We start from the raw sequence: 27,450 nt of genomic DNA, 5'->3' as shown, positions 1-27,450 counted from the left end.
AACTCTCTAAGTGTGAGTTCTGGCTTCGTAGTGTGAACTTTTTGGATCATGTTGTTAGTCAGGAAGGGATACATGTGGATCCTTCTAAGGTCAAAGCCGTTGATGGATGGGCGATTCCAACAACACCCACAGAAACTCGCCAATTTTTAGGCCTCGCAGGCTGCTACAGGAGGTTCATTCAGAACTTCTCCAAAGCAGCCAAGCCACTTACCTCGCTTACGCAAAAGGGAGTACCCTTTGAATGGACGAATAAGCAAGAAGCTGCATTCCGAACTCTGAAGCAAGCACTCTGCAGTGCACCGGTACTATCACTACCAGAGGGAACATAGGACTTTGTAGTTTACTGTGATGCGTCGAATCAGGGTTTAGGCTGTGTACTCATGCAGCGTGGAAAGGTGATAGCTTATGCGTCCCGGCAACTAAACACCCACGAGGTGAATTATACCACCCATGATCTTGAATTAGGAGTTGTGGTCTTCGCCTTGAAGATTTGGAGGCACTACCTTTACGGTACAAAGTGCACCATTTTCACTGACCACAAGAGTCTCCAACATATTTTAAATCAAAAGGAGTTAAACATGAGGCAACGAAGATGGGTTGAACTGCTGAACGATTATGAGTGCGAGATCAAGTACCACCCAGGTAAAGCTAACGTAGTAGTTGATGCCTTGAGTCGAAAAGAATACTCGAATCGTCGTTTGAAGACTCTCTCCATAACCTTCCAATCCCACCTGACCTCTCAAATCAGAGCAGCCCAGTTCGATGCAATGAAGACAGAAAACAAAACAAGTGAAGCGTTACGTGGAATGGAAAAGAATTTCGAAGTGAAGGAGGACGGAGCATATTACTTCATGAACCGCATTTGGGTCCCTAAACTTGGGGGATTCAGAGAAGTAGTCATGAATGAAGCCCACAATACACGATACTCCATCCATCCGGGTTCGGATAAAATGTACTCGGATGTCAAGCAACATTACTGGTGGCCTATAATGAACCAATGAATCGAGTAATGAATTAATCAGAGTATGAATTCAAGTAAGAATGCGAGATTTGAACACAGGATGTAAATATGATCTTGTTATGCTCTATTATGCTTTCGAATTCTTTACAGAATGTAATAGACAAGTCTGTAAAAGTTCTTATCTAACTCTAGTAAATAACCCTATTTATAGGGAACTGAAAGCATACAAAAAATATACTAAGGCATTGACTCTAAAGCTTCGAACAAAAGCGCCCTAGTAAAATACATTACAAAACATTCGAAGAGTCCAAAACATACTTCGACTAATTACAACAATTCGACCCTTACAATCTCCCCCTTTGTAATCATAGTCGAAGTCTTCAATTTGTAAGAAGTGTGATGGAATACAGTAATACTCTTCGAATCTCCGTGTACCAGGAGATAATCTTCTTCAGCTCTTTCTTGTCACCTTCATTGTTCTTTTTGCAATGATTTATACAAACAATCAAGTTCGTATATTGAGATGTTGAATATCTCTCGACTTCACTTGCTTGAAATAAGAACCGTTTAGACTTTCCATCTTTGTCTTTTCCTGCGAAGACAATTCCAAAAGGCTTCAGGCAAATTTCACCATCAGCATACTTCTTCAAATCCGCCTGAGTCTTCGTAGGAGCCATCGGAGCTTTAATTTGCATTCCTTTGGCAGTAGCTAATTCAACATCTGTTAGTGCCAAGCACTCATAATAGTTTTCGATAAAAATATTGATGTGCGCTACTCCAATCTTGAATTCATCTGCTTATGTGTTTTGAAGGTATGAGAATGATTTGTCTTTCAAAAGTAATGCAACTTGTATAAGATCATACAAGTTCATTAATGGAAAATCTGCAACAGTGAATTCGCAAATATTTCCATTTGCCCTGGCAACCACATCCTTAACATTTTGGACTGTGTTTTCGAAAACCACATCCTTTTTCATACTTATGACCTTCTTGATTTTTATTAAAGACCAAACTTTCTCAGGGGCTTTTCCAAGAACAGCATGAAAACCAATTTTCATCTGTGTACCTTCATCTTTATTTTTAAAATTCCCTTCTGCTTTGAACTGAGGCAGGATAAACATCATTTCGTTTATGGGAAAATCCAGCTGGCTTGTATCAGTATTTGTGACCAAATAACTCTGATTTGGTTTCTTCTCAAATGAATACATGTGATTGAATGCAACCTTGGCCTCGATTGTTTCGTAGTTATAGTGTTTAGTTGGATCCCCTTTATCCATTCCCTTCGGATCATTTGCTCGCTGAGCCATAATGCTTTGAACTATTCTGAGCTTTTCGATTTCAGCATCAGCTTCATCCTTCTTTTTTTCTTTTGATTTTTCCACAACAATTGACTGCCCTTTATCTTTCAATGCTTGATTGTCAGTTGTCTCTTTTGGTTTTGAACCACTCCCACCAGTCTCCGAAGATTTACCAATCACAATTCCTTTCGAAATTGGTCTTGCAATTGGCATTGTTGTTACGACTGTTGAAGTCACCTGTTCAGCAGAAACAATTGTTGGTTCTGTTGTAGGGATTTTTGAAGAAAAAACTTTTCCCACAACTTTCGCATCTTCTCCACTAGTCTTCGACTCACTAGTTTTTCTTTCTCCCCCTTGCACCCCTGTGAAAACAGGTGGGGCATTTGTGGTTGGAAAAAGACTTGATATGCGAAAGAGAGGAGCAAGTCGCTTGTTGAGAATGGCTTCGAATTGGATAAACTTCTGAGGTAAAAATTCAGGAGTAATCAATGGAGAAGAAACCGGCCTATCAGAAATCTCTTTTAATTCCTTGAGCAACTTAAGCACTTCTTCAAAGCTTGCACTTTTGGATGTTGAAAGTTGAGTAATTTGAGGACTCAAATTTTCATACAACTTAACAAATTGAGTGACTGCGTCACAAATGATATCAACCTTTTGATGCAATGATGCATAGTCTTGTTGAACAGTAGCTATTTCTCTTTTCATATCTTCATGAAGTTCGTGAATTTGCAAGTTTACATCCTCTCAAACTTTTTTCACATCTTGAATAAAAAGAACATGTCTTTCCTTTGCAACATTCTTCAACTCTCTCAGATCACCAGCAAATTTCGAATTTTGAGAATTGATTCGAATTTCATTGTTTTGATCATTGAGATCAACTTTCTCCAAGACTCGAGATTCAGAATCTTTAAGCATCCCCGATACTTTACTGATGATTCTGGATTCAAACACCTTCAGCAACGAATCAACTTCAACACTTGAAACAGACGAACCAACCCCTAGATCTGCTTGAGATTGAATGACAGAATTTAACTTTTGATTTAAAATCTTAAACTGCTTCATGGGCATCAGCATGTGATCTGGAAACTGCTCTTCTTCTTCATGAAACTCCAAGTCTTCAAACATACCTCCAAACCCCTCATTATCAGTCTCTGTCTCCATAAAAATAGTTTCTTGAATAGGTGAAGTTGGTTTGGGTGGCTCAGTGGATTGTGAAGAAAAAATAGAAGTAAAAGGTTGATCAAGAATGTGTTCGAATGTTGGGGAATCTGTAGTTGAAGTAAGAGGTGTAGTGGATAATGGTAAAGAAACAATACTTTCAAAAGGAGTAGAAGTAGATGGACTTGTAGCTTTATTTTTCGAACCTCCTTCACCCATATTGACATTTGCATCCGTATCAGATACGTGTGCAGGGATGCCTGAAGTTCGAACCTCCTCAGGAACTGATTTGGGAATCGAATCTTCGGGTGGTATGACAACTGTCTTCTCAGGAGTTTCAGGAATTCGTTCTTCATCATCTTCAGTTGACTCAGTAGAAATGACCAGCTTTCTTGTCATCTTCTTCTTCTTCTTTGATAAATGTTTTGCCATATCCTCAGCTCTTCTTTTCTTGGACACCGGAGAAACAGGTGCGTGCACTTCTCTAATTAGAATCCCTTGATGAGTTATTTGAGGTTTTCGAACCACTTTGTGCGTTGGAGACTTGCTTTTGTGAGTGGACTTCATTTTAATTCTTCGAAACATGCGAGTCTTCGAAGGAAGGACTACATGTTCTTGTGTTTCTTCAATAATGGGCTCAATTACTGGAGTCTCAGCAACAGTCACTTCAACTGTTTCAGGCTTCTTCTTTGGAGATTTCGAAGATCTGGACTCAGTTTCATGCTTTCTCGACTTCTTGGTTTTCTTATCATCTCCTCCCAGTAAAACACCAGTTTTAATTGAAGAATCAATTGTCGTCAAATAGGCTACCAATACAGGGTTCGAAGAATCAACTCTTTTAAGCATCACATCTGGAATACGAGCAACTGTAGGAAAAACATCAGTATTATCTGTAACCTCCTTCGGGTAGTGGTAAGATTGAAAAACTGCTTTGTCTTCATCAGTAGGTACCAAAATCCCTTCCTTATTGTAAAAGTGTTGCAAAATCAAACTACAGTATCTTGCACACGAAATACCATGAATAGCATTCGTGTGTTCTACACCCTTTTGGAATTCCTTCCACAACTGTGTAGAATAATCTACTTGAAGATCATAGTAGATTCCAGCAACCATGGCATAAACCTCCATTCTTCCTTTATCAAGGCCAACTAATCTCCCAGTCAAACATCGTAGAAAAATACCAAATAAGAAATTCCAGATTCGTGGAAGACCAGATTTCTTAAAATCACTAATCTTGGACAATGGTGGCTGATATCCCATCTCATTAAACATGTGAACGATTTGTGGAAAAGTAAATGAAACATATGGAGGCAAATTCGGAATATCAAGAATTTAGCAAAATAGTTTCTTGGTTAGCCTGACCTTTTTGTCGTTCACCAGATGAAAATTAATCGTATCAGTTGCTTTGTTGTATGTCGCAGTTGATCCTGCTTGAGAAAGCCAGGACAATGGAACAGAGAAAGAGTTGAACATCGCTTTGGCCAAAACCGAGCTCTTCAAAGCAACTATGAGCATCTTTAATTCTTCCGCGTACTAAGAAACGTCACCTTCCAAGTAGTAGTTTGTTGCTTGAATCTTCATTATTGGTAATGAAGAGGCATCTTCAGTGGTATGAGAATCAACATGAGCAGAAGTCGCCATTGTTAGGGTTTGAAGATGATGATGAACAGAGAATTTTGGGAAATTTGCTTTTTGATCGCGTAAACTGACAATGAACCCTTGGAATTCCCTTTTATATGTAACCCTTAAATTTGAATTTGAAGCGGGATATGTATTTAATGATATCCGACGTGGCACCTTGAAAATTGGACCATTACTGCGTAAAAGTAGCCATGCGTCAAAAAGTAGCTGTCACATCACCATGAAAAACAGACAGAATACCATACGTCATTTATAAACAGCCTGTCTTGTAATCCCCAAGAAAATTGTAACCGTCAGAACCCTTCGAATGGAAGCAAGGCTCTTTCACTTTTGGGATGAAAAGCGAAGTTATACGCCAGAAGTTCGAAATCATCATCCTGAATTGGTATTACCCAGTACCTCAAGGATTTCGTGAGTGCTGTGTTCCAAAGAATAGAGACGAGAAACAAATATAATAAAAATATGGGATATTGTGATGTCAAACCATTGACACAAAAGCAGATGAAATCTCGGGCAAAGATTACTTCATTAATCATTAAGAGAAATGATCAATAGCTTGTGTGGGTTCCCCTGAATTACAATCGAATACTTATTGATAAGTATCAAAGGGCTTCTTTTATAATGCTTCGAGGATGGTTTAAAATTTCGTTACATGTCATCCTAAACATAAGGTGAGAAATTGTAACAGAAATTACTTGTTTGACCAGTGTAGTCAGTGACAAGTTGGCTTTGAAATTTTGAAATGACTAGGACATTCGAATGAAACTCACACGGAAATCATATTCAAGAAAAAATTTGTATGCTGGATCTTGTTGGGTAACAAACATCGTGGGTTTCGAATGTTTGATCAAGACCACTCATTCGAAATGAATAAGATTTGGAGTTTCAAATTTTGGTACAGAAACAAAAGTTTCGTGAAAATCTGGAACTTAGTTCCCCGTTAATTCCTTAAAAGTTAATGAAAATTGGGTTTCACTTTCATCACAGTCTCATGATGTCAGATCATAAACACAGAGTTTTGATATATCTAAGTCTCGATGGGTTTGATCAGAGACCTCTCGTACATATGTCTTCGTGTGTGATCGTTTAAGAACTTTATGGATGAAAAAGATTGATGTAAGACACGAAAAGTACCTCTGTTGTGTTTGGACCAAACAGTAAACTCTTAACTCATTTTGAGAAGAGTAAGGTAGCTCAGAGACTAATGTGAATATAAGCCTGATTGGGAAGAAATCTTCGTATGAATAATTTCATTAAGGCTTTCGTACACACACATTGAGTCATGGAGGCTTTGGTCAACATACAGTAACATGCTTCTAGGGACATCCTAACTAGTTCGAATGATGAAAAATTTATCGATTCATACGAAAAATGTACCTTACCCTAGTATTGCAAGCATAATCTCCTATGTATTTTTATGAGAATCTGCAACAAAATACTAAAAAGAAATAAGAAACAAAATATTTTTGTTGTTTTGATTTTTCGAAAATAAAGGCAGAACAAACAAATCTTTTTGAATTTTTGAATTTTTGAAAATTAAATGACAAAATAAACGAAAATCTTTTTGGATTTTTGAATTTTCGAAAATTAAAGAACAAAACAAACGAAAATCTTTTTGAATTTTTGAATTTTCGAAAATTAAATGACACTTGATACAAATGTACGAATTCGAAGGGGTCGAAGCGTTGACTATGAACAGTAACCTCTGAATCAACCCTTAAAATAAGTAACAAATGTGCGAATTCGAAGGGGTCGAAGCGTTGACTATGAACAGTAACCTCTGAATGCTGAATGAGTTTGCATTATCTTTTAGTCAGCGCCTCCGAATCATTCCTTATCATGCATCATTCTTCTTTTTCGCATGGAACAGAATTTCCATCGATCATTCCAAGTCCTTCTATAATCTTCACAAGGGATTTTTCATCCAAAGCTTTCGTGAAAATGTCAGCTAACTGATCAGTTGTTTTCACGAAATATACTTCAATATTTCCATCTTCCACGTGATCTTTGATGAAATGATAACGAAGAGCTATATGTTTAGTCTTCGAATGTTGCACAGGGTTATGACAAATTCTTATCGCACTTTGAGAATCACAATATAATGGAATCTTTTTCATATTAATTGCATAATCACGCAATTGACTTTGGATCCATATTATTTGTGAAGTGCAAGCAGCAGCAGCCACATATTCTGCTTCAGCTGTTGAAATTGATATGCATGTTTGCTTTTTCGACTGCCAGCTCACCAATTTGCCATCAAGAAATTGACATCTACCACTTGTGCTTTTTCGATCAAGATTACAACCACCCAGGTCTGCATCCGAATATGCTTGTACAAAGAACCCAGTGTTCGAAGGATACCACAATCCTAACGAAATTGTTCCTTTAAGATAACGAAAGATATTCTTCACAGCAGTGAGATGTGGTTCTCGTGGATTAGACTGATACCTAGCACAATTATACACAGAAAACATAATATCAGGTCTACTAGCTGTGAGATAAAGTAATGAACCAATCATGCTTCTATATAAAGTTATGTCAACAGCAGGTTTATCTAACGACGATGTTAGCTTTATGCCCGTTGCCATTGGAACTCGTAACTTCGTGCTATTCGTCAATCCAAACTTTTCCAACAGATTCTTCGTATATTTTTCTTGATTAATAAAAATTCCTTCTTTGTTTTGACGAATATTCAAACCAAGAAAATTATTGATTTTTCCCATCATGCTCATTTCGAACTTACTTTTCATCAAATCTTCGAATTCTCTAGACAAAGCAGGGTCAGTCGAGCCAAAAATAATATCATCAACATAAATTTGAACAAGCATTAGATGATTCCCCACTTTCTTTCGAAATAATGTGGGATCAACTAATCATTGTTTAAATTTAGATTGTTTCAAAAATGAGGTAAGAGTTGCATACCATGCTCGTGGTGCTTGTTTCAAACCATAAACTGCCTTATCTAAAATATAAACATGATTTGGAAATTCTTCATTAATAAAACCTGTGGGTTGTTCCACGTAAACAGTTTCTTCAAGCTCTCCATTTAGAAATGCACATTTCACGTCCATTTGATAAACATCAAAATCTTTGTGAGCTGTATAAGCCATAAATATACGAACCGCCTCGAGTCTTGCGACAGGGGAAAAAGTTTCTTCATAGACGATTCCTTCTTGTTGTGAATATCCTTTAACAACAAGTCTGGCTTTGTTTCGAACAATATTTCCATCTTTGTCGGTTTTATTTTTGAAAATCCATTTTAACCCGACAATCGAAACATTTTCAGGTTTAAGAATTAATCTCCAAACCTTGTTTCATTCGAATTCAGACAATTCAGATTGCATTGCAACAACCCAATCTGAGTGTTCCATTGCAATCTTAACTGTTTTTGGCTCAATCTTAGAAATGAAAACATTGAACATGCAAAATTCTTGATGAGTATTCAATACCTCATTCTTTGCACGAATTTGAGCTCTTGTTAAAACTCCCTCTTGTGGATTCCCAGTTACTTGATCCTTCGGATGATCTTTTGTCCACTTTTCCATTGGCGGATATGTTGGATCAAATTCCAAAGGTGCATCTTCGTATATATCATCGTTTTCTGAGCCTACAATCGAACAAGCATCATCAAAATCATTATTATCTTCAATATTTCTGAATGCTCCCCCTCAACATCATCATTAAATCTTTCTTTCTCCCCCTCGAAAGAATGCATGTTGTCATCTAATGTATTTGAATCCAAGTGCTCCCTCTCCACTAGATTGTTTTGCATACTTTCGCCTTTCTCTGGAGAATTTGATGTTGATGCATCATTAAGCTTTGTTAATTTAGAGATATGATTATCACTTGCATTTATTTCAGCATCAACAGCATGATCTGAAATTCCAAAAATTAAATCATAATCATTATCTAAGATTTGTGAGGGTTCTGATTCATCTTCTATGTTTTTCAGAATTGGATGATTTTGAAACTGTGATTTTGTTTGTTTAACGTAGTAATCATCAAATGTAAGATTAAAAGTTTCTTCAATTTTTCGTGTTCTTTTATTCAACACACGATATGCAACTGAATTATGCGAATAACCCAAGAAAATCCCTTCATCTGCTTTTGCTTGAAATTTCGTAAGATGATCCTTGAGATTCATAATGAAGCATCTGCATCCGAAAACATGAAGAAATTTGACGTTAGGTTTTCGATTGTTGAGAATTTCATATGGAGTAATGTTAAAACGACGATGAATGAAAGATCTATTTTGACTGAAACATGCGGTTGATACTGCTTCAGCCCAAAGATATTGTGGAAGATTCACATATGCCAACATAGTCCTTGCCGCTTCGCATAGAGACCTATTTCTTCGTTCAACAACACCGTTTTGTTGTGGTGTGTATGGAGATAAAAAATTATGCGAAATCCCTTTGTCCACCAAAAATGAATCAAGAACATTGTTCTTAAATTCAGTTCCATGATCACTCTTAATTTTTCGAACAATCTTCTTCAATGTTGTTTCCATCTTTTTGATAAAGTCAATCATGATTTGTGCAACTTCAGATTTAAGCCTGAGAAAATAAACCCACGTAAATCTGGAAAAATCATCAACAATCACTAAAATGTACCGTTTCTTGTTGAGAGTTGAAATTGTCGAAGGTCCACACAAATCAATATGTAAGAGCTCTAGAGGTGCAACTATTTTCGAATCAATTGTAATTGGATGACCTTGTTTATGTTGCTTGCCAACTTCACAAGCTGCACATAAAGAATCATTGTCAAATTTAAGTATAGGTAAATCTCTTACCAGATCTTGTACCACAAGTTTATTGATGTTTCGAAAATTGAGATGAGAAAGTCGTCGATGCCAAAGCCAACGTAAGTCTGATGTTGCTTTCGAAAGAAGACATATAGCAGAAATTGCCACTTACGTTAGCAAGTGCCTGACATGTGCTAAAGTAAAGGTTGAATATCAGAAGCCCTCGGGATTACTACAGCAACCAGTAATTCCCGAGTGGAAATGGGAAATGATTACTATGGACTTTGTGACCAAACTACCCAAGACGACTAATGGTTTGGATACCATATAGGTAATAGTTGATAGGTTGACAAAATCCGCTCATTTCCTGCCAATAAAAGAATCATACAAGATGGAACGATTGACAAGGATCTATATCAAGGAACTCATGAGACTCCACGGAGTGCCAATATCTATCATCTCAGATAGAGATAGTAGGTTTACTTCACGCTTTTGGCAATCGCTTCAGAAAGATATGGGAACACAACTTGACATGAGCACTGCCTACCACCCACAAACGGATGGTCAAAGCGAGCAAACCATTCAAACGCTAGAAGATATGCTTCACGCATGTGTGATAGACTTTCAAAGGTCGTGGGATACCCACTTGCCTTTGATCAAATTCTCGTATAATAACAGTTATCACTCAAGCATCAAAGTCGTTCCTTTCGAGGCATTGTACGGGCGTAAATGTAGATCACCGTTATGTTGGGATGAGGTAGGAGACACTCAGCTAGCAAAAGTACAAACACCAGACAATGCATTAACAGGACCGGAAATCATACGCGAAACGACCGAGAAGATAATTCAGATCAGGGCCCGACTGCAATCATCATGAGACAGACAAAGGAGCTACGCCGATAAGCGGCGAAAGCCCTTGGAATTTAAAGTCGGGGATAGGGTGTTATTAAAGGTCTCTCCCTGGAAAGGGGTGATTCGTTTTGGGAAGCGGGGAAAACTAAACCCTCGATACATTGGACCCTTCGAGATTCTTGCCCGAATAGGTCTAGTGGCTTATAGACTGCAGCTACCCACTAAGCTCAGCAGTGTACACCCCGTGTTCCATGTTTCCAATTTAAAGAAGTGCTTATCCGACGAAACTCTCGTCACTCCATTAGAAGAAATCGAAATCAACGAGAATCTCCTGTTCATCGAAGAACCAGTCGAAATCATGGACAGGGAAGTGAAGCGTACTAAGCAAAGTCGCATTCCGATTGTGAAAGTTCGATGGAACGCGAGACGCGGACCAGAATTCACATGGGAACGCGAAGACCAAATGAAGCAGAAGTACCCTCACCTATTCTCGCATTCTCAAATTTAGCTTTAAAAAGAATTTCGGGACGAAATTCCTTCTAACGGGGGGATGATGTCACAACCAGGAATTCTGATACCTTGTAAAACCCTTACCAAAGATAACATTGTAGTTAAATCTTGGAAAACATGTATGATGCTTGTTCAATGATCACAAAAATTCCATCAAATACTCTACACAAACATTCAAGTCGTCAACAAAGGATTGAAACCTTAAAAATCCCGGTTCAGGTCCATTTTGGACTAGGATTTTCTTATTGGGCCTAATGGACCCATAAGCTTCCAATTTGACTATTTTGGGCTTAGAACTCTTATATGGGCTCTAATTGGACCCACTTTCTTTTATTTTAACATATTGGGCCATAATGGGCCTAGAATGAAATAAAATACTCTTATTGGGCCATAACAAATTTAATTAGCCCTAAAGGGCCATAAAACTCATACTTTGATGTATATTGGGCCCATATCTTGGACTTAAGCACTCAAGGCCCAAACCTTCTCCTCTCTTCTCTCTCTCTCGGCCCAAGTAAAAAAAAGGGGGAAATTAGAGGATTAAGGAGGATTAGCCACCTCCTTATTACCTTTGGGGTATCCATGCAAATCCCATATTTCCATGCATGTCAACTCAATTATCTCTCTTCTCCCTCTCCTTTCTATCCTCGGCCGAAGACACACACCCACACACACATTACATCCATCTCTCTAAAACAAACTCTCTCAAAAACACACCACCACTTCTTCACTTCTCCTTCAAAATTTTCGAGATTAAGAGCTTTTCAAGGAGGTTATTCCACAAAAATCATCATCTCAGGTAAGTTGATGCTTGGATCCATGATCTAGATTCCTTGTTTTATCAAAAATCTCTTCTTAACTCATATAAACTCATGATCATCATCCTAGAAACCTCTAAGATCGAGATCCACCCAAGAAGGCTTGCTAGGACCAAAATTTCTTCATTTCTTCCTTCAAAATCGAAAACAACAAGCAAAGGTGAGTTCATACCCCTCTATTTTCGATTTTCACAAGTTTTATGGGGGAGAATACAAGTAAAATATGTAGATCTATGTGTATGTGTATGTTATGTATGATTTCATGTATGTATGTGTGATTTTATGTGTTTATGTGGTAAATATGTAACCAAAAGGGAAGAAATCTTGAGATCTATGGCACAAAAAAGGAAATAAACATGATCTAATATACTTTTTATTAAACAAGTCAAGAAAAGTTTCTAGCTTAAGTCATAATAAACAAAATGCAACATAAAACTCATTTTTGGGCTAAATTTGTCAAACATTTAAAAGTTGAGTTGAAAGTTGTCATTCACGGACTAAAAGAGTCAAAACAGTAAAAATAAATGTTTTTATGAATATCATACTCTTAAAAGGGCTAGAAATGTAATTTGTAGCTTAATGGGCCAATTTTTTGGGCTTTTTGGCCCATTGAGCCAAAAATTGCGAAAAATATAATTTTCAAGGGATTGAAATGATAAACTTCTCAAAACAAGGGTAAAAGGGTAAACAAAACCAATTCAGGGGTTAAAATGATTTTTTTCCAAATAAGGATAAAAAATGTAAACTTTTTGGATTTTGGGCCAAAATAGTAAAAGTTGCGAAAAGTGTGGACTTTAACTGAAAAACTCTTTACTGAGGGGCTGAAACTGCCAAAGAGTAAATTTTGAACTAAAAACATCACTTAAACAAGTCTATGGGTCAAAAATGTAAAGAAAATGGTTTAAGGGCCTAAAATGTCTTTTTTTAAAAATAAGGGACTAAAATTGTCATTTTTATTAAAGAAGGGCTGAAAAGGGTCAAACAATTATTTTGAACCAATTATTTTATTATTAAAATATTTTAGTCAAAAATACCAAATTACAACTCATGAAAATAGAAAGATGAATATACGTAAAATTCCAAATATCGTTATAAACAACCAACCGACCTCGTGCCGATACGAAATTAACAATCGTTCAATCAAACTTTCCAAGAATTATACTATACCTAAAACAAGTAAATATTCAAATCCTTGGGCTTGAAAGTCTCAAATCATGCTTATTGGGCCTTCGTGACCCATTAACATAACTTTTGAGCCCAACGATGAAAATAAACGTTTATTGGGCCTCATGTGACCCAATTACATGTTTAAGAGACCCTCAATGGCTTTCAAGTGCTATTGGGCCTCAGTGGACCATTAGCATTGCTAGTAAGGTCCAAATAAATCAAATGCGAAATGGGCCAACGCGTCGTTCGTATAACCAACAGCCTTAAATAACACACGTAATTAGCAGGACCTTGTAATCCTCTTCTCCTCGTTTGTTAGGCTTACCTTCAATTCAAGTAAAAAAATACAGGTCGTTAATCAATAGTAATCAATTCCGTTTGGATTAAGTGAGTAATAACGGGCGACACCTCTAAGGGTCGTTCGTAGTCTGTAGTTATAATCAAAGTCTCCTGGAATGAGAGCGAGAGTTTGTGTATAGATCTATACGGGGGTGACTCCCCCACACCTCAACTGTTCGCTACAGTTAGACTCGACCAGTCTAGGGTGACAAAATCTTAAGATCAATTCCGGCGTTCATTAGGATGCCAAGACAGACCAACTAGTCATTATTATGCATGGTTATAACGACTCACGAAATTAAATAAATCCAATACTATCCGAGTAATCAAGGAAAAGTAATCAAAATCACTTGTGTGGCGGTATAACAATTTGAAACAATTATATTATGTTATCGGAAAACATCGGGTTTTTCGAGGAAATCAACACCACTCGCTTGTATTTTCAATAACTATAATGCAAAACTTCTCCTTTATACACGTTTTGAAATCATTCATGCACCAACTTATGGATCTTCACACTTTGGTAAACAATTGTCTTTTCAGAAAATATCGGATTTTCTGGGTTTTATAAACTACACAAATCATTTTTATCACAACCCTGCTTATGAACTCACCAACATTTCATATGTTGACGTTTTCAAAATAACTTGTATTCTCAGGTAACAGGTAAGCTGAAGGGTAATATCAAGTATGTTAGGATGTTATGTTTTGAAAACACTCGAACAATTGATGCTATGGATATGTAATATTTAAACAATGTACTGGATGTGAACAATGTCAATCGTCATGTATTAATGCATGGTGAAGTTTATGTTGTGTTTCATGTATAATCATTGTGATGATATTCAATTTAAGTCACGCGAGCCCTCAGACGTTTCCGCCGTCTGGTTCGGGGGTGTGACAAAATCTCTTTTGTAGAAACTCCATGAAATTAGGAGTACGACAATAGGATACTCCTCCCTCTATCAAGACTTTAACATTGAGTCTAAATATAGCCATTTTTGGAGGATATAAAGTATTATCTATGAAACAATTGAACCATCAGTATATATAGAAACATCACAAAAGAGTCCCATGTATCATTCCACTCCAGTAGTGTTCATATAATAACAACTGGTAATACTAAAAGACTGATCTTTAATTCCCAGGCTTATCTAGGCAAATAACTAAACCATATCTATGGTTATTCAAAAAGACAATGTTCACCATAACACTTATGACCAGTAGCTAATACTTATAAGACACTAAACTTAAACATAAATGCACTTGCAGATTAAAGATGTAATTTCATAGAAAATAACTAATGATATAGATTCAATTCAGATATCCAACCCCAAACAGATCACAATTAGAACAACAACATCGATTTGATATGATTCCTAATATGCGTCTGTGATGCTATATCTATAAATAAATCAATACGTGAAAGAATCTAACCCGAATCACAACATATATGAAATAGATCTTTGAATTTAGGGTACATACACAACAAAGAATCACTTGCAGAAAACGTATGCAGACATCAGGAAGGATTTAAGGCATAAGTTCTTCAGATTTGAACGTACCTGGTTTTGCCTGCGGTGAGAATTGAATTGAAATCCTTAGGGTTCGTAGCTACTTCCTTTCAAAACTATTATGTCCAAATTGGAACTACATACGAGTTTAAAATTGGCAGAAATTACTGGATCAGTGGAGGTGAATTTAAAATTTGCAGATATTACCAGATCAATGGATCGTACATTCGAGTGTTATGTGTGTATGTTGGGAGAACTCGAAGGTAGGAGCAAAAGATGAAAAAAAAATGTCAAGACTAGCAAAGGTGAACGAATGTGACGGCGAGGGTGGATGCACGCGACGTCGGCGGTTAAGCAATCGACGATGACACCTATGCAACAACAGTGACGATGGTGGCGGTGGAGCAGGGGCGATGACGTTAGCTGAAGAGTTGGTTGTACTGATTGTTTGAACTTTGAATCATCGCTTGGGATGGGTTTTAAGAGTGGGAAGGGGTAAAAGTGTAAAAAAAAGGAAAGGGTAAAATTGTAATTTACACTTATTTTTTTATAATAATCATATTATATAATACTTTTAATAAAATAGAAAATGATATATGAATATATTATGCCACTAATAATTATAAATATTAGTGACATGATAAGTGCGATTAAATCCATTAATTTTTGTGATGGCACATACAATATGTCATTAAAAACAAAACATTGTATAGTGTCACATTAAATTTATGCCATTAAAAATATATGTAAATGACATTTTGTTTGTAGTGAGAATATCGTCTTCCTAACATTCTACATCCCTAAACGTAATCTTAATTAAGAATTTAAGCCTCCATGTTACTTGTTAAACACATAAAATTCAGCAAATTCATGGTATTCAATGAAAAATTGACTATCACATGAAAAAGCTTAAAAATAATGATATCTTACCCCGTACAACCTATTGGTCCCTCCCTTGGGTCCAGGGTCGCCTCGAAGTGGTGTGGAAAGGTGCAAAGTCAAGTCAATATCTTCATTTGGAGGACACGATTAAGTAGACTTCTCACGAGGAGGAACCTGGCAAGAGGAGTAAACTTGGCTTGCGAACTTTGTCCGGTGTGTAATGTGACTCCTAAAACAGATCATCATTTGTTTGTGGATTGCTCTTGAGGGATAGAGGTTGGAGCTCTTCTCCACAACGAATGGTTGAGCGTTCCTGACATTGATTTTGGGTTCTAGCTTGGTGGCGGACCAGCTAGAGGTGGTTGTTTGGTGTGTGAGGGGGGAGTCTCATAGGCTTGATGTCTTTATGTTGACTTACTTATGGTCACATGGAAACAAAATAATGGTATCTTGTTTGATACTAAGGCGAAAAGCTCTCATGCATTGTATTTTGTTTCCTCCTAGCATCTCGCTAACACTCTAAATAAAATTATTTTATTTTTCTACAAATTCAATTAATATACACCTTATAATTTTTAAACTATAACAATGACTTTTTCATAAGTTTAGTTTTATCTTTTAATAATTAAAAACACATAAAGTACAATGACTACACGTGCAAAGAAGCAGTATGTAAATTAAAACATCTAATCTAGTGACATACTATGATATAAGAAACATGTGATGTCCTGGTTCACGTGTACTTAAATATGTTTGTGTATGTCTCATGTGTTATTCCATTTTTGGAGAAAAACTTATCTAGAAGTGTTGTATTGTCTTACTAATATGATCATACAATCTTTTTAATGCTAGGTTGTCTCTTTCTCATTATCGTTTTTTGTGTGAAGAGAGTCGTTGCATTTGTGATAAACTTAAAATGTTACGTTCGTTGATGTTTATAGTTTACACATCCCTAAATGTTAGCTAAAGTGAACGCCATTAAATAACTATTTTTTTAACCATACTAGAATGTCATAAATTTGAAATTCTACATGATACATACTAGCACAAAAGAAGTGGAAGGGAAAGGATAACGAAGTGCATAAAAATTAGGTAGATAGTTGGAGGGACTTTTGATCCAAAGCCCCAACCATAAGTTTTGTCACAAGATCATATGTAAAGCACCAAGAGATGCATAGCATCATGAGCAATCAGCCTTGGAAATATTTTTTAGCAGAGTGACTGCTCATGATGTTATCTCATTTCTTGATGGATCTTCTTCCTCATGTGTGAAATCATAACCCCGGCCCATGAAATATGTTAGACCTAAACCTTTCATCCATTCATCGGAATCCTCCATTTAGAGCAGGAGCCCAATAATCCGCCCCATTGTCACTCCCAACTTGCATTGTGCATGAAACCGGAACAAGGCACAATCCTCTACTCCTCAAATCTTTCTTTGGTTCTTCATGAGGATCCTAAATTAATTCATTTTTAACCAATTATCAGTACCAAGATTAATCTTCAAAAGCAAAATTCATACTAATAAAGTACGTTGATTTTAAAAGTAACATTCTGAAAAATCAGGGATTTTATCTTAAAGATGGGATTTAATAAATTAATAAAGGAAATAAATACCTGGTCAAGAGCAGATCCTTTCATCTTCATGCAGCTATCATTCAGAAGCTGTGTAAGGAACAAAATTAGCGATAATTAGCAATATGATTACAATAATATGTGTCAGCTTTTGGTGAAATGAATATGTTAATGGAAAAGTTAATTATTTAGAGTATAAAGGTAGAAATATATACCTGACCTGGGTCTTCAGGAAATAAACAATTTCTCTCCCCTTGATGAACCTAAACATGAAAAAAAGAGTTATAAAATAATTAAACAATTATCTAAATCTTTTACACCTTCCCCACATGCTCACGTGTGAACACTCACATGCATTGGGGCAGAGTGAGAAAAGGTGATGTGTCTGTGTTTTGTTGCTTAGGGAAGATGAATATATACATACATATGGTATGTATGTATGTATTTACTATACATATTAATAGTATAGGTAGTAGGATGTATTGGGTCGATCCACATAAAAGGAAATCTCTTCTTTAATCGTCATTCATTGTATTTTACATCTTTAACATTATCCTTCGGTAGAAATTTATATAGTCGACTCTATCTTTATCTTCCTTTAGAACTATTATACGTACATGAATACTTATAGATTTGTATACAAGATTGTGTACAAAGTATGTATACTTACAGAGTGTTGGTGGTTTCTCATGCTTCCTGATCCACTGCCCAGGTACGGTAAGCTGAGGGCCTAAATCATTCAAAGCCGTACACAAATTAACTCCACCATCATATATTAATTGCTGTCTACATTTGATTGTATTTGTAAGTCTAGAGCTATCAACTATCAAGTTTAGTCGATATGAATATTTTGTTCCTTTAAGTCACAAATGTTTAGTGATCTTTTCATATATAGATCAATCTAATTGGCAGTTGTTTTTTCTTTAAGAAAAAACTAGGCGTAATCTGAAATCGATTCTAATTAATTTCATTTCATTGAAATCTGGTTCTTTATATATAAGAAAATTAATTTTAAAAATTAATGATTATGAGCAATTTATGAACTACTGAACACAAATTAAAAAAAACCATCACATATAACATTATTTTAGAAAAATTCTAATTCATGTAATGTTTAGTTGTTTTTCTGTATTTTTCATATATAGATTGTTATTTGTCATATAAAATTAAAAGCGACTAAAATAATTCAGAAAGTTATACACACTCATGTCATAAGTATAAACTTTTTCACTTGACTCGTGAGAATAAAAAAACAACTTATACTCATTTGGACAGAGGGAATAATTTTTTAGAAATTAAAAACATACATTTGACAGAGAGATATAGTTTAATATGGAATTGAGGCACAGTATGTTTATATAACATTATAAAAATGCAAAGTAATTTTGATGGAATATTATGGAAGTGAAGCTTTTAGGGTGTGTGTGTGTGTGTGTTTGTGTTTGTGTTTGTATGTGGCATGACTGACCCTCATGGTAGTTTGTGAAAGATGAATAAAAGAAGAAGAAGAAGCACAGAAGAAAGGAAAGTAGCATCACCTCAATTTGACTCTGAAGGAATCTTATGTAACCAATAGCTTCGAACAGCACAGAAGCTGTGTCAGTCTGCACAAAAATTAAATAAAATGAAAATTCATATAAGTGTTTTCTCATAATTAAAGATACCAAACATCATATTCGAGTAAACTATTTTTTTTTTTGTTTTTAACTAGCGAAACATTTTAAGTTACTAAAAGACATCGATCTCAAGATTGTACAGAAAAATTTCATCTACAAGGACAAGACTGGGCATAAAAAGTTTTTCAAAGCTGAAACCACCATAGTCTTCTAAAAACACCATGCTTTATTCACTCCTATGCTATTTCTGGAAAGTGAGAGAGAGAGAGAGAGAGAGAGAGAGAGAGAGAGAGAGAGAGAGAGAGAGAGAGAGAAAAGAATGTTTCGAAAAAATAATTGTTCTTAATTTCTTTATTAATTTTATAAGTTCCTGTAAAAAGCTTGAAATACAATTTTCTGAGTAGTAGTTATAACTTTCATATACATAAAACTATGTTATTATTTATAAACGAGTAACGCTCATGTTTTTTTGTTTACCCTTTCATGTTTATAGAAAAATAAGTGTGAACGCATGAGATATAAAACATTGTTAGTCAATGATTTACGTTCTTTATAAAGCAAAATCAATTTATAAAAAACATTAGTTGTAAAATTGGTTATGGTTTTAGGTTTTTTCATGTCATAACTTTTATGGAATCATATTAACTCCTCACGGGTTCTTCTTTTGTTCTCAAATGGAAACTTCAGTACTCCATACATTTCAAAAAAAACTTAAGACAGAAAATGTTAGTATTGGCAAGCAGATCGTGACTAGTTTATAGAGAAGATATTTTGTTCGTGGTTATTTTTTTATTTTTAACAAAAATCTTATTGACGTAGTTTTGTTTTCTTCTGATTATCCATATAAATACACACCATGCAAGAAAAACTGGAATAAGAAACATAGACGACAGAATATCGATGGTTTGTTTTAGCAAACAGTTTCATTATTTTTTATAGCAATACTTCCTATTGAATGGATTTGACGTAATTATTTTGATATATTTTATCTCATTAATTTTCATTTGATAAGACCATCAATAATTTTACTACCGAAAATAAAAAAGAATTATGTCATGTCATCCTCTTGTTTCATCCTTTTCTCGATCTCTCGCATTAATCTCCAATCCATAGATGCTATCTTAAATACTCAGATTAAGCTTCGTTAATGATTACGTAAATTCATGCTTAAGTATGTGAAAATTTAGAGCATGCTATATATACCTTTCCAAACGGAGATACAAGCTGGTGAAGTGCTGTTATTCTATCTCCTAATTTTTCTTTCCTCACCTATTTTTGACATCAAAAAACAAATAGAAGAATCAAAATAACAAATTGTATTTTTGCAATGATTAATATATATACACCTCTTTTATATATATATATATATTTTTAAAGACTTTTTATCATCTCTTTGTGTGGATATAATTAGCACAGATGAACTAAAGAATCATCATGGACTAAAGAAACCGACAATCAAGAAGGACAACAGTTATCTTCCAAAAAGTACTTCTTCCTGTATTTGGGTTTTCCACCTTCTTTGTTTGTGTGATTGTGAAAACAAAGAAAGGGAGAGAGATCTAACTTGAGCTAAGCTAAATTACCTTGAAGGTAGATTGGTTTGACGAAGGTTGAATTTTAGCTTTCTTGGATACCCCACCAGTAGCAGTGCTATTACACTTCATAAATTGAAAAAAAGGAAAGAATGAGAAGGTGTAAGCTATCAAAATTACGCAAGTTCATGTACTTCTGCCATGAACAGATTAACTAGTCGTCTACCAATTAAATGCTATATATAGTACTTGAACCATAAGTGACCACCAATAACTAGGAATCCATGGCTAGAAGAGATCATGTGACTTAACAGAAAAATATGGTACGATCAAGTAGTCGAAAGAAATCTTGATTGAAATCTTACACTTTTTAACAAAAAAAAAGAGAGTTAATTACCTCAGATGAGCGATCTGGTGGAGGGTGTCTTCCATCTGTCTTGTTACTAATCGTGGTAGAAAAATCAAGCATGTTGTTGCTCAAACTCGAGATACAAGAATTAGGAGATGAAACGGGGATCATTGGATTAGACCAATTATTTGGTTTAACGCCATGAAAGTCGACGTTGCCATGGCCATATGATGATCCGTAATTAAGTGAGTTTTCTTGCTTCACTCCAGATTCTACCATGGGATTAAGCTGCTGCTGTTGCTGATGATGATGATGATGATGATGATCATGTAGTAGTTGTTCTTCCCAATTCTCCAGTTTCTTGACTTGTTGCATATGACTCAAAGTTGACTTGTCGTCTTCTCCCACTAATCCGCTCCTATTAAAGTTTGTACAAAGATCGGAGTATCAGTCAAACTATGCATGTGTATGAGTGTTCGATCTATCTTTTTGTTGTCCATAAAGAAGCACAAAAAGACTTAAAACATTTGTACCGAAGGGACTTAATTATGAAGAAACCCATGTACCCTAAACTAAAAAGATAGGAGAGAGAGAGAGAGAGAGAGAGAGATTTGTTTACATGAGTAATTGGCTTAAGGAATCAGGAAAGTCGTGATGATTATCATGCCATGGAGATAGTGAAACTGGTGGTGGTGGTGCATATTGGTGATGAAAGAAGTGGGGTTGAGCAGAAGCAGCAAAGAAGGGAGTTTGAGGAGGAGCTGGTGGCGGGGAAGGTCTGGTGCTAGCCATCATACTCCACCAGTTGTTTGGACCGCCGGCAAGCATTTGTTGCACCGGTGAACTTTGCAACATATTTCCTCTATTCATTTCCCCTCTCAAAAGAAACAAGCATACAAAAGATTAGCTTTCCCTTTTTTTTAACTTTAATATTTTCTCTTGTTCGATCACTCGCTCTCAATTTGTTTTTTTCTTGAATCTCCCCCAAGCTAACACTCCACTCTTTGTAGAAACTTTGAGAGGTCTTCCGATACTTGATTAAGTAGTGAGAGAGAGAAAGAGAGGAGTGTGGTTTTGAATGATGGGGTATTGAGAACCTTTTTTGTCTTTGTATTCTCTCCTTTCTCTCCTTTCTTTATTAGCTTTCTCTTTTCTTTCTTTCTTTATTTTATTATATTTTTTCTGTTTTATATATTTTTACTTTTTTCTTTGCTTTTGCTTTATCATCAAAGTAGGGCAGCGAAAAAAGGTCGTGCCAATTCAATTTTACTTAAATAATTAGAACCCTAATAAAAATCAAATGGTTCAAAATAATATAAATAGAAAAGTAACACTACTTGTACTTCATATATATATATATATATATATATATATATATATATATATATATATATATATATATATATATATTTCAGAAGTCCACAAAAATTAGTCTCATTAGTAGATAGATACATCGAATCATACATACATGCATGACAATTTCATACTAACTTCCTATATATGATGCATACTCTCCATTATAATCACCAAACTTTATTCATTCTCATTTTGAGCTGGTCACGGGATAACTTTAGTTGAATCAAAGTATTACTTCAAAATGTCATAATTTCCGAAGAAATGTTGTGACAAATTCAACAATGAATAATGAATAATGCGATTTTTTTTGGATAATTTTTTACGATCCGGTTTGTTGGGTTACATTACAATAAGTAAAGAGCAAAGTAAATTATAGTAAAACCTTTTTCACTCTCTGGCAAAACTTAAACAATTCACCCATTGCTTTGGCATGGCAAAAGTCGAGGTGATCTTCATAATTAATGATAAGTTAGGCATAAAGTTAAACCAAAAAAGATGGAATGGTAAAAGGTGTTTGTATTTATATACAGATATAAACAAATATTTAACTTTGTTTGAAAAATAAATTTTATTTTTAATTTGAAGTATTACATGCTCACTCTTTGTCATTTATAATAGCCATTTTAAGGTCATGCATCTATTTAAAGTATTTCTTGTAACTCGTGACGTAATGATCAAAACGTAGTTCTATTCAATACAAAATAAATTTTAATTTATATGAAATTCGTAAAGACAATAGCATGGGCATTTTTCATTAAATTTAAAGAAACTTCCATAGGCGTAAATTATATATAACCCAAAATTTCTATTATCAAGGAAAATATTTTATGCAAAAGTTAATGAACATCGAGGGAACACTTGAATTCAAACTAACCAGCCTTAAAATTCAAAAACAAAATCAGTTCTAATAATTATGAGACGGATTAAGCGATCATGATCATTTTTTGTCCTCCTGAAGAGAAATCTAATCTAGATTCATACTACTTTTCTTAAAGTTGGATCAAAACTTAAAAGTAGATATCCAATAAGTTGATACTGAATTTTAAGGGCATCCTTGGTTTATAGTGATTGCGAAATCTCGACCAAAATTGCAAAACTTTAATTTTATTTATCAAAACAACTATGGTTTTATGTTTTCTAACAGAAAAAAAAGACAAAACTTATTGAAATTTTATAAAAAATGGATTTTCACATTAATTAGCAGGTCAACCGGTTTTTGGTAAACAAAGTATGATATCTTTTTCAAAGTAAGAATAAAATATAAAGGTGTTTTCTACAAAACATAAAGTAAAATTATCATTTTTAATGTAACTTTACAGTAACATTACAATAATATTACCGTATTTTTTCTATCTAATCCAAATAATATAACCACCCAAAACAATTATAATTACATTTTATACACTACAATAAATGTTGCCATTAGCAGCGTCGCCTTTAGCGGCGACATGTAAATGACGCGTTACATGTCGCCGCTATTGCCCTGCGTCGTCGGTAAAGGCGTCGCCACTAATGGCAACCTAATAGCGATCCGCGTCAAATGAGCCTTATCCGTCTGATTTGTTTTCAATCCAATGGTCGTAGAAGAACGAAAAAACACGCTGACTTTTCCCTCCAGTGAGTCACCGCTAATAGTCATCTGTCGCCGCTAATACCAAGGCGTCACCGCTATTGCCCGTCGCCGCTAAAGGCCTTTACAGATAACCTCCCATCATCTTCCTTTTCTGTGTCTCTCGTTGTGAAAACCGACGACGAAGGTAGAAACCGGCGACGCAAGCTACAATTCGGCGACCATCTTCCCCAGCCGCTACTGCCTCCACATGACCGCCACACCGCCCCCAATCCTCCATTACCGGCGACCTACAGCTCCTATTCTTAAATTTTGACATTGAAGGTCGAATTCCTCCCTATTTTCTATTATTTTTCTGTTTTGGTGTTAATTTGGGTGATAAATCGGTAGTATTCTTCAATTTTGTTGAGTAATTATCTTTGTATTTTGAGGTATGGAAGTGTTTATGCATTTTGTGGGATTATATATGTTTTTTCAGACTTGTGGGAAGTGTTTATGCATTTTGTATATGTTTTTCTGATTTATGTTTATACCACATTGGCTTAAAAATAAAATTTGGCATGAAATTGAAATTGGATGTATATATACATTTGTTTGATTTTGTATTTAGATGTATACATTTGTATGAAATTGAAATTGGATGTATATATACATTTGTTTGATTTTGTATTTAAATGTATACATTTGTATGAAATTGAAATTGGATGTATATATACATTTGTTTGATTTTGTATTTAAATGTATACATTTGTATGAAATTGAAATTGGATGTATGCATTTGTTTGAAATTGTATGCTTAATTGTATGAAATTGGAATATGCAAGTTGTATTGTATGTCTAAAATGAAATGAAAATTGGAATTCAATATTTGGTATACATGTATGATTATGTGCTATTTAGGATTAATAGTTTGGCTTAATTAGGTTATTAATAGCAACTTACTTCTAGTAATGTATTGTATATGGTTTCAAAGTGCTTAATTTTGTTAGTGACTTAATGTTGGTAATTACAATTTTAGCTTAATTAGGTTATTAATAGCAACGTATTTCTACTAAATTTAATTTAATTATAGAATAAAATTAAATTAATTTTAAAAAAATCAATAAAATTAATTTTAAAATAAAATAAAATTAGTTTAAAAAATTAAACTAATAACAAAAAAAAAATTAATTAGAAAATCAAATTAAGTTACCTTTAGAATCAAATTAAATTTATTATAAAATATAATTAAATTAATTATAAAATCAAATTAATATTAAAATAAAATAAAATAAAATAAATTATAAAATCAATTTAAATTAATGTTCAAAAAACTAATAACAAAAAAGAAAATATTAAATTAATTATAAAATAAAATTAAGTTAATTTTAAAATCAAAGTGCTTAATTTTGTTAGTGACTTAAGTTAATTTTAAAATCAAAGTGCTTAATTTTCGACATTATGATTCATTTAGTTTTGCATTTACCTGATGAAGCAATTGCCGGAGCCCCAGTATGTATGAGATGGATGTATCTGTTCGAAAGTTATATGAAAAAACTAAAAAACTATGTCAGAAATAAGGCAAGGCCGGAAGGTTGTATAGCTGAAGGTTATGTTGTTGAAGAAGCTTTGTTATTTTGTTCGATGTACCTTCGAGATGTGCAAACTCAATTCAAACGCCCTGAAAGAAACGAGGATGTTGTCATTGAAAAAACAAAGTTTTGGATGTTTGATTCCAAGTGTCGACCGGCCAGCACAACACAAATCAAACATCTTGATGTAAGGGAAAAACGTAATATCGAATGGTTTATATTGAATAGTTGTCAAGAAGTCAGACAATACATCGAGTAAGTGTTCTTATATTTAATTATCTTTCATTATTTATTGTTACTTTTTTTCCATTCATAAATTATATATATATATATATATATATATATATATATATATATATATATATATATATATATATATATATATATATATATGTTTTTGTGTGTGTGTGTGTTTGTCATCAATATAGAAAATTCAAATTTGAACATCCTGAAAAGTGACGAAAAGACCGAATTCCCCAACTGGTTTCTTGAAAAGGTAATAATAATTAACAAACAAATATATTTGATCAATATAACGAATCAATAATACATAACACATCAACATATGTTTAATAGGTTTATCAGATGGAAAAAGAAAACTCTCAAGAATTCCACAAAGAGTTGTCGGCCCTTTCAATGGGTTCACAAATGGATGTTTGTACTTACACCGCATGCATATGATGGGTTTTAGGTACAACAAATAAACTAGAAAACAATTCCTAAGTTCACATGCAACCTACTTTGGATCTATGTTTTAACTATTGAACATACAACTTTGAATTGCAATACAAGAACCCTAGAGGAGAGAGGCTATTATCGAAAATAGTAAACTAGGGTTTAGGGTTTACATACCTTTCAATTGTTATAGCAAACAATTGATATTCCCTTGATCTTGATCTTGATCTTCTTGGAAGCTTTAGCACCACAAGTGTAATGCCTCTAATGGAGTCACACCCAAACTAGCAAGAAGGAAAGTAGAAGAGAGAGGAGAGGGAGTATGCAATTTCGGCCAAGGTATTCTTCCAAAGAATCAGTACACTAAAATGTGAGCCAGAAGGCTCCTTAAATAGTTGAGGGAACTAGGGTTTAGGGAAAACCCTAGTTATCCTTTGCTTAGGGCCTAAGCAAGACCCAAGGGCCTTATCCAAGCCCCTATGGACGAAATTATTAGGGTTTCCCCTAAAGATTTCGTCCACCCTCTTCCAAGGGGGTTCTAGAGCCTTCCACTCAACTATTAGATAATTGCAAACTAGTCCCTGCACCTTATAATTAATTCTTTTAACCCCAAAATCAGATCTGATTAATTTCTGGCTAACAATTAATTAAACATAATGATTTCTAATTAATATATTAATCCATTAACATATTAATAAATCATTTATATATATATATTAATTTATTAATCTTATAAATTAATATCTCTCCTTTCATAATTTCCTTGTCCAGTTGCTAGGTTGAGGGCAACCCAAAAGGACTGTGCTGCTATCAATTCAAGTACATACCAATTATAGTTATGGGCTTAGACACCTAATCCAACAGTCTCCCACTTGGATAAGTCTGTAACTATAATTGCTAGTATGCCTTCTAAATTTGACCAGCAAATTGTAGCTTCCAAAAGCTGCTGCCGAACTCTGACCCAGTCAGTTACGTGTCCTAAGATAAGTGATCATATAACCCTTCGTTCTGCTTGATATCCCCAGACAAAAGACATGGAATGTAATCAATCTGTTTGTCCAGAATCTATGTTTCCCGATTCCTGATTTGTGATGATGTAGGACTTCTAATCGAACACATCAATTTAGTCCTGGCTGGGCCCAGCACATAAGTCAACACCAAATCATCGAGGGGCCCACAGATATCGCTTTTCCTGTTAGGGCAAAAGGAACGAATAAACGTTGACTCATATGCTTGTATCTTTTACTCATCAAATTATGCATGACAATACGTTTTATAACACCAAGTTACTGATGCGTTTTCGTATCACCAATGCACAACCG

General features: G+C 34.7%; 1 protein-coding gene across 1 annotated transcript; it reads right to left on the bottom strand.

Annotated features, from left to right (window-relative positions):
• Positions 1-16,862: 16,862 nt before the first annotated feature.
• On the bottom strand, positions 16,863-22,065 carry LOC145130299 (basic helix-loop-helix (bHLH) DNA-binding superfamily protein). Its single transcript, XM_079065120.1, has 9 exons — positions 21,576-22,065; positions 21,005-21,374; positions 20,659-20,733; positions 20,279-20,344; positions 18,998-19,063; positions 18,130-18,189; positions 17,675-17,722; positions 17,502-17,549; positions 16,863-17,341 (listed from the first exon to the last, which is right to left on the bottom strand). The coding sequence occupies exons 1-9, from the start codon at positions 21,824-21,826 to the stop codon at positions 17,207-17,209; spliced, it is 1,119 nt and encodes a 372-aa protein (XP_078921246.1). The 5' UTR covers positions 21,827-22,065; the 3' UTR covers positions 16,863-17,206.
• Between the last annotated feature and the right edge of the window lie 5,385 nt (positions 22,066-27,450).

This window comes from Lactuca virosa, chromosome 8 (assembly GCF_052849685.1).
Source record: "Lactuca virosa cultivar CGN04683 chromosome 8, Lactuca_virosa_CGN04683_v6, whole genome shotgun sequence".
Taxonomy (NCBI): domain Eukaryota; kingdom Viridiplantae; phylum Streptophyta; class Magnoliopsida; order Asterales; family Asteraceae; genus Lactuca; species Lactuca virosa.
This window is presented reverse-complemented; position numbering and strand designations above follow the sequence as displayed.